Raw genomic sequence first — 8743 nt, 5'->3', positions numbered from 1 at the left:
TTTGGACTATTTTTAGAATAAATTATAAAATATCAATTTTAAGTTATAAAAAAAACCGATGACATTGCATGAGATGCAACTTAACTTTATATTTGTCAAAAACCCACAAGTGATCTAAATTCTGGATATTGGTCTGTTTAGGAAGGTAGGGAGGACGTTGAGAGCTTCAGACGTCATCTTCTTGGATATTCATCATCAAACCAGTGAGTATCCACGGCCCCATTTTTAATGTTTTTTGTTATTTAACTGGGGAAAAAGCATGAGATTAAGCAAACTATGATGTTTATTTATTTAACCATTGGACTAAAGAACTGTTTAGTCAAGCTTTTATTGAAACAATCGGACTAAAGAACTGTTTAGTCAAGTTTATTATGTCATGAAATATTGACTGTTTTTGCACTATTGAATAAATGCTAAATTGATGTGCTTGGGAGTATGTTTCCAAATAAARTCYYCGTCCGTAAACGCTACTTGTTAACTCRGGCACGTCCCCRGGCCGTGRTATTGTGGATAGCCRCTATTGTGKTKAMAGTCCCAYCCAGAAAGGGGTGCACATTACCTATKTTTTSTTGGTCTAATCATGTGGAATTTGGACCACCGCTGAATTAGTACTACTACSAACTGTGGGACCTAAGWAAGTGTAYGGGCTACTTATGGTCRTTCGTAAAATAATGGGGCACATTGGTCAGGTAAGGCYCAGTAGCGTCCCAAGTATAAACATCGCGGTAGATTTACATTTAWTAAGTGCAAAAGTTTATRTATATGTTTGCTAGTAAATGATTTATGCAWTGTAAAGTTYTKTGCATGTGAAAACCCGTGAGCTCACCAACTCTTGTAGTTGACCTTGTTTTATGTTCCATGCTTTTYAGGTAGTAAGTAAGAAAAGAAGTATTTTGGAAGCATACTTGTGGCAAGATCGGTTAAGTTCACAATTGAAGTATTTTGTAAAAGTTGTATTTATCCCAAATTTGGTTATGGTGTTANGTATTTTGGAAGCATACTTGTGGCAAGATCGGTTAAGTTCACAATTGAAGTATTTTGTAAAAGTTGTATTTATCCCAAATTTGGTTATGGTGTTATACTCGATTTATCTTTGTAAAATTTGAAAGGTGTTATTGATTAACTACTGCTGTGACTCGCTTACCTGTTACATCTCGTGATTCCGCTTTAGCGGGGTGTGACACATACATGATATATATGTGCATATTTTAATATATGAAGATGCAATATCTTCATAATGAAGCAAGGATGATTTTATAATATTATCTTCCACCCCCAAAACTATTTTAATATTGAAAGAAATCCTGCACCGCCTTTATGAGGATATTTAAAGAAAGAAAAGGATAAGATTTTACTTTATTACTTTATTTGAGAAGAAACCTGTTAAGAGAAAACGAGTGTTGTGGTGGTGAGAAGTATTCTTGAAGAAAACTATTGTTCAAAGCTGTTTGAAGAACTTGTGATTTGTTGTGTGTTTCAACATACAGAATCTGTGATTGTTAAGGTGAGTTTTGATAAACTAAAACCTTTACAATTATTGATATATAAACTGTTGGGTTTTGGTGAATTTGGGTTTTTAACAAATCTGGTGAATATTGTTTTATTAACAGTTTGAACAAAGTGTTTATGATTATGGATTTAAAGCTGTTTTGGAAAGATGAAACAGTTACTATGCTTTAAAAAAGTTTTAGGAAAATGAGATTATGTTTTAAAGGATTTAAGGGAAGTTTGATATTTGGAAATCATTGAAAGAACAAGTTGTTCTTGAGTTTGAAGGTTTTAAAAATAAAACTGTTTTGGAAACTATTATTGGTTGAGAACTATAGTGGACATCCTAACAAGACGGTTGTGACTTCGGTCTGTCTTCGTTTGGGATTAATCTATAGATTTTGTGGATAAAACTATGGATGAGGATTCATTAAGACGGTTGTGACTTCGGTCTGTCTTCGTATGAACTAGTCCATAGATTTTGATGAGAAAATAAGGGTGGCATATCAAGGAGAGGTGTACCATGGGATAAGGGTGGCATTTCAAGGAGAGTTGTACCTTCGGCTATAAGGGTGGCATATCAAGGAGAGGTTTACCTTTGGATATAAGGGTGGCAATTGAGTGTGGTTATTACAGCTCTTGCTATTATGACCTTGAAGATTACAATAGATTTGAGTACTTACTTCTTTGTGTTTAAAGGATTGAGAAGGGGAAAACTTGGCCTATGGCCATTGGTTTTTGGTTATAAACTGTTTTGGAACAAGTGTTTGGGTACAAAGGAACCAGAGAGGCTCTGGTTGTTCCTTGAGAGGAACCAAAGGGGATCTGGTTGATCCTCATAATAGAACCAGAGGGTTCTGGATGTTGATTTGAGATTTATACAAGTCTTTTGTAAAGTTTTAGTTAGGCTCTGTATCTATAGATAAGAGCTTTGTGTCAATTTATACTGTAAAAAGAGTTTTTAGAAGATTTTATACTTAGAAATTTCTTACAACAAAAGACAGACTCTGGTTGGCCTACGCGGGTTGGACCAGAAGCTCTGGTTGGTCTGGTATTTTGAACCAGAGGCTCTGGTTGGACTTTGCGGGTTGGACCAGAAACTCTAGTCATACAAGAACTTTTCAAAAATATATTCTTGGCCATGGAAAAGCTATTATAATATTTATGAGGTAAATCTATGAATTATTTTAAGAACTCACACTAAGTAAGAGGCTCTAGTTGGCTTAACCAGTAGCTCTGGTAGAGGGACTATAGGGGCTCTGGTCCTCTTGTTTATGGGAATATTTTCTAAGTCTATCTTTGGAACCAGAGGTCCGATGGACTCAAACAGAATATGGCTATACATGCATACATGTGAAATGGCTTTAATTGAATAACTGTTTTGGTGTTTATCACCCTATAACTACATGGAAAAAGGGAATCTCACTAGACCTCTAGGTCTAACCCTTGATTTTGTGTTTTCAAATATGTGTTGCAGGAAATGCAGAATATAATGATAGTAAGGGAAAGGGAAAATGTGAATTATTTCCCTATGTGCTTAGCTTTGTGAAGTTCATTTCTGGATATGTTTTGAAGAATAGATGTTATGAATACAAGAGCATGTATTTCAGAATTTTTAAGTTGTGTTTTTGTATTGTAGACTCTTGTATTATGGACCTTTGTGGGATTTAACATGTATTCTATAAATGAAATATGTGTTATATGCAATGTGAGTTTTGGGGGTGTTACAATGTCTAACATGTTGGTAGAAATCGATTGAAGTCTCTCTTTTATCATTTTGTTCTCCTCTTCAATTTTCTGCAACAAAATGGATGTTCATGGAGATGAATTGATTGGCTGTATCATTCATCTAGATTAGGTTAGTCCTGGGGATAAATTAGCCTTTAACCCAACAGCATACTAGTGAGGGCTAATATTATTCTAAGGATAGTGATTTCCAATCACATCCTAATCTATTTGTCTTTCATTTCTACAATATTTTTCTAACAACTTATACTTTCAACATTCCCCCTTAAACTATATATGAACAACATACATCTTGAATCATTCATCATCAGCCTTGATTTCTTCATGATTAGGAGAGTACACCCACAGCAAACTTGAACACCAGAATCTTCATAACGAGTAATCTTCATAACGGGTATAACTTTGTTCATCAACACATTTGTGGAGAGTTTCATCCACCTTTACACAGTGATCATTATCAACAAAAAAAAACATCTAGATTCTTTTCGTCTGGTATGTTCATAGCAGATAATGTAATCAACCTTGAAGTCATCGTCTTCTTTGTCCTCTTCTTCTTCTTCTTCCTCTTCCTCTTCCTCTTCCTCTTCCTCTTCCTCTTCCTCTTCCTCTTCCTCTTCCTCTTCTTCTTCTTCTTCTTCTTCTTCTTCTTCTTATTATTATTATCAAAGATTCAGTCTGATTTTATTTGTTTTTTTAAATCGAATTCTTAAGCGCTTCTTTCTCATATCTATCATTCAATATCCTTGACTTTCTATTATATTAGTCCAGCACGCTAGTTGCAATATTTCTTCTTCTTCTTTTCATCTTCTTCTTTTCATCTGGACTTGAACCAAACTTCAAACATTTTGTTTTACCCTTGTTAAATCGGGCCATTTTATTTTGATGATTATACCAAATATTCTTAACATGATCAACCGATCTTCCCGCCAAATATGTGGCAATTTTTGCCCATTTGTTCCCTTACTTGCCTTGTAAATCAAACAACATTCATTTTTCCATTTCCGAAAACACTCCTTTCTTGAGATTAGGTTGATAATTGTTCAACCACCAAAGACGACATGATTTTCCCGTGCGTTGAAGAAGTACCTTTTGAAAGAAGAAGATCCCAATCTCTGGTCTGTATTCTTCGACATGCTTGATCAAGAGTTCATCTTTTTTTTATTAACCTGGATATCCAACTAGCTATGTGAGTCGACTAATCCCAGGGCAACTACCTACTTTGCAGATAGCCCGGAGTCACCACTTTTGAACCTCCATGGCCACAAGGGGATTTTTATTCCTCCTTGGATTTGAACTTGGGACCTTCCGGTACTTTTGACCTTTGGAGCCAAGCTCAAACCAATCAGGCACCACCCTTGTGGTTGAGTTCATCATCTTCTATTTTCCATGGACCTTTCTTTATCTTCATAGGAATTCGTTGTTCCATAATTGTCTCTTGTTTGTCTTCATTTTTGACAAAAATTTCAATGCCAAAAACTTTTACTATAACCATCGAGACTCCGTATGATCTTGTTTGAATTTCTCATCTTTTTCTGCGTTATTTGTTGTTTTTTGCACTTGTCTTCAACCTTGAATCAAATAGTCTCTTTTTGTTTCAATTTCTCCTTAAGTTTTCTGCACAGTCCTGTGTGTTCCTGTTTGTTGTTTCACATACTGCTTTGTTCTTCTTGTTTTCTTCTTCATGTGTTGTTTTTGGAACAATCCTTCAAATCTCGAACCTTGCTACAACATGCCACAAAGAACCAAGAACCATAGGCTTTGATACCACTTTGTTGGCGAAAACTTAATTCTTAATACTTGGAGGAAGATTACTGCAGATTCTGTGAAGAGGAACACAAATAACGCAGAGAATATCTATACTAAAACAAACTTTATTATCATTAAAAAAACCCTTATACAGTACAATACGGACACACACATATATGTATAGAAACCTATTAACTATCAAATACTTAACTGTCACAACAGCAGGGAACCGTTGCAACTGTTCTAAACACCCCAAGTGTTTCAAATAGTGGCACACATCCATTCCTAACAAACACTTAATAGGAATAACTAGTAAATACTATTATATCTACCTTATACTTTCAATAGTTTTAATTTGAAACATTGTTGGTTCATTTTCTAGTCAATGAAATTAATATATTGAAGTATCTTGTTTTCTTATTAGCTAGATGCTCCGCCACATGCCTTTCAAACTTGTTAAACAACACATCAATTATGGAATTCCCGAAATGAGATGTCAATAACGGTTCTGCAACAGCTCTAAAAGCGTTTGATGCGTTCTTCCCGTGTTCGCGGCTGTCCTCCTTAAGATCGTTCTTATTTGTGTAGTCCGTATCATATGGATCCCAGTTGCCTTGAAAACCATATAAGGTTTCAATAGCAAATGATCCCTCGTTCTGAATAAAATTCCTTACTTCATCCTCGCACGGAGTATAAAATGGCAGATTGAATAAGTTAATATCTGATTCTTGAACTAGACCCTGAAAATTTGTTAAAGCCTAAATGGTTAGTCCCTGAAGCAAATCAGAATAACGAGACGCTCTGACAAAACACTTTTTTAGCTTGCTGTGAAATTTAGATATATATATATATATATACATATATATATATATATATATATATATATATATATATATATAGAGAGAGAGAGAGAGAGAAGAGAGAGAGAGTGAGAGAGAAACCATATACCTCTTCAAGCATATCAAGAAGTGATTGTGCTAGAAGCTCATAGAGACGACAGCAGTCATCACTAGTTGGATCAGCAATACTCCGACCAAGAAATGTTAAAACCATACGCCCCCCACATACTATTTCCTCGGACCGTAGGTTTAAGAAGTTTGTGAAGTCTGAATAAAACTGCTTTTGATATCCTTGGATCACATTTGGAGGACTTGTTTTCGACATGTATATATTTGCTTTGTTGTTCTCGAGGCCTTCAGGTAGCTATCACATTTGGCAAGGATCATTAAGTACCAGATAGGACAGTTTATATCAATATTTCTTGAAAGGTTCATTCGGAGTCCTCGATACACAAACATCTATGCTACTGTGTTTCTTTAGAGCTTGTTTTCCACTGTAAATGATTTTTTTTTTTTTAAAGTACCTCGAAATCAACCAAAAAACTTAAGAAATTCTTAGAAACAGTAGAATTCGTTTAGAAATACATCGGACGACATTATGGGCCTGATCCACTTTAAAGGTAGTGCGCCCTCTCGACAAAAATCCTAGGTGAGCAAGTGTGTCTGTATATGTGTGTGTGTATACATACGCATGAAAATGAGAAAATAGATACAAATATAGAGTTGAAAACCTGAGAAAGCCAATGAACACTGTAAGAGGAGTGAACTAGGTGCAAACTTTGGTCAGGGAAGAGTCTGCCATAAAAGGAACCTGGAACTGCTGAAACAAAAGAAGGGCCAAAATTTTCTCCCTTCTCCTTCTTAAGCTTTGCAATAAAATTGGGTAACATTCCGAAAATGGTATTGAAATCATTACCATAAAGTTCATTTAAGCACACTTCGAATTGTGGTCCCTTACGATCATATTCTTTGCACACCTCATCGACTATATCCATAATCGTTCTTGCGAACAAGAGTGTATTTCTACCAGAGGAGCATGCTAAATCTGCTATCTTGAAACACTGTCCAAAGACATCGATGTCAAGATCAGCCATACCCTTGATTGTATGCTCAAAAACCGGCAATGTTTTCCGTATCACCATTTCCTGTGGAAACAATTACACCAACACTCGTCAAAATCGATAGCTGCTAAGGTTTTTGTATGCTTTTATTACGTGAATTTCCCCTCATTGCAACACATGTTCATAGACAGGGCCGTCCCGGGAGAGGGCAGCACGGGCGCACGCCCAGGGCCCAAAATTACCAGGGGACCAAAATTTTCTATTAAAATACAATAGTAGTTTAACAAAATTTAATAAATTTAAAAAACCCCAAAAATTGTATCATATAATAAAAGGCAAAAAGAATTTAGTAGATAATAAGGGTCCAAAAATATATCAACTAATTAATTTTTTAAGAAAATAAAAAAAAATTGGTCATTCATTATATGCTATTATTTATTGTCTCTCTAATTATTTTTTTATCTCCAACAAGGTCCAATAATATTGGTTATTGCTATCTCTATATGCTTGACTGTTTTCGTGATTCAACAATTCAACGTTAATATCACGTGTTTGCTATTGCTATATATTTTTGTTGGATATTTTTATCATTTTCTGCTTCTATTAACTATTGCTATTTGGTTATGTCGTTCTAATTGTTTCTGTTGACTATTGTTATCTATTTTTGCTTATACATAAAATATTTTATTATTATTTGACAATCAATATACTATCCTTATAATTTATGACGTGTTTCATGGTTTTGTGATTAATCAATAAATTTTTTCTACTAGATATATTTATTTATGTCTATTATATATGTCATGTTCCATAAATTTTTGATCTTAATATCTTATTTTAGTTGAGCAAAAAAGAAGGAAAGTAGAATTTAAGTATTTTCATCAATTGTTTAACTTATGTATCTTTTATTGGTTTCCACCACACAACAATATTCTATTTAAGTGTTCAAACAATTATTTGTTGAGTTTGCATATTATATGTTTAATTCATTATTTATTTTTATTGGATCTTAATGGATCATCTTCTCTTTCATATTCTTATTGATCCTCTTTTGTCTACTTATCTAGAAAACMTTGATAATCTTCTTTATTATTAATATCTCATWGACCTTCACGATTACTTCATTCAYACGGATTCTCTTTTTGTATCAAAATAACACATATTTCTTGTTAATTTATCAATCATAGTTTTTATAATCTTGGTTTCAAATTACCTAATAAGAAGTACGTAAATTTAAGTATTCTCTTATATATCTATAATAAAGATAAATAAGATTTATTTTCTCAGTAAATTATTCGCATTTTTTGTACTCAAATATACTAATAAAAAACATTTATTCGTACTTACCGATGGTCACTACAAGAAAAGTGAGCTTTGGCGATACGTCTTTTAGCGACGACATGTTTTCGCCACAAGTTATAGCGACGACATGTTGTTATATACTATTTCTAATGATAAATAGACTTTTTACGACAACAAAAGTCGTTGCTAAAAGTCTTGTTTCTTGCGGTGGGCCTTGTTTTTACGTTCGTCCAGGGCCCATAAAATATCAGGAACGGGCCTGTTCATAGATGATATATGTGGGAGGGGATGTTAATTAAAACAAACAATTTTTCATTGTGTGTGTAAAGATAGAGAGTAATAGATAGAGACCTGTAGAAAGGAGTTCTGGGCATAGCTTGATTCTCCATTGCCTGTATTCATGTGTAGGATGTTTTCTACTTGCAAGCCCATTTTTTCTTTGCTTTTCATATCCAGCTACCACTATTTGACATGTGAATATGTGAATTTAAAGCATTCAACTTATGTCCTTTTAAAGAGTATATATATATATATATATAGAGAGAGAGAGAGAGAGAAGAG

General features: G+C 34.1%; 1 protein-coding gene across 1 annotated transcript; it reads right to left on the bottom strand.

Moving 5' to 3' along the window:
• Positions 1-5326: 5326 nt before the first annotated feature.
• Positions 5327-8699, bottom strand: LOC112504667 (benzoate carboxyl methyltransferase-like). The gene is made up of 4 exons (XM_025108614.1): positions 8534-8699; positions 6551-6964; positions 5929-6183; positions 5327-5720 (listed from the first exon to the last, which is right to left on the bottom strand). Exons 1-4 carry the CDS (start codon positions 8630-8632, stop codon positions 5352-5354), a joined length of 1137 nt encoding a protein of 378 aa, XP_024964382.1. The 5' UTR covers positions 8633-8699; the 3' UTR covers positions 5327-5351.
• Positions 8700-8743: the final 44 nt, after the last annotated feature.

The sequence above is a fragment of the Cynara cardunculus genome, unplaced genomic scaffold (assembly GCF_001531365.2).
Source record: "Cynara cardunculus var. scolymus isolate 2C unplaced genomic scaffold, CcrdV1 Un_Scaffold_6439, whole genome shotgun sequence".
NCBI lineage: Eukaryota > Viridiplantae > Streptophyta > Magnoliopsida > Asterales > Asteraceae > Cynara > Cynara cardunculus.
This window is presented reverse-complemented; position numbering and strand designations above follow the sequence as displayed.

Bases quoted from the DNA above. Each gene is read 5' to 3' on its own strand.
- LOC112504667 (XM_025108614.1), bottom strand. From the start codon at position 8,632: ATGAAAAGCAAAGAAAAAATGGGCTTGCAAGTAGAAAACATCCTACAC. The intron at 6,965-8,533 runs GTCTCTATCTAT...TTGTTTCCACAG, and splicing joins CCCAGAACTCCTTTCTACAG to GAAATGGTGATACGGAAAAC. The intron at 6,184-6,550 runs GTTTTCAACTCT...CAAATGTGATAG, and splicing joins GTGTTCATTGGCTTTCTCAG to CTACCTGAAGGCCTCGAGAA.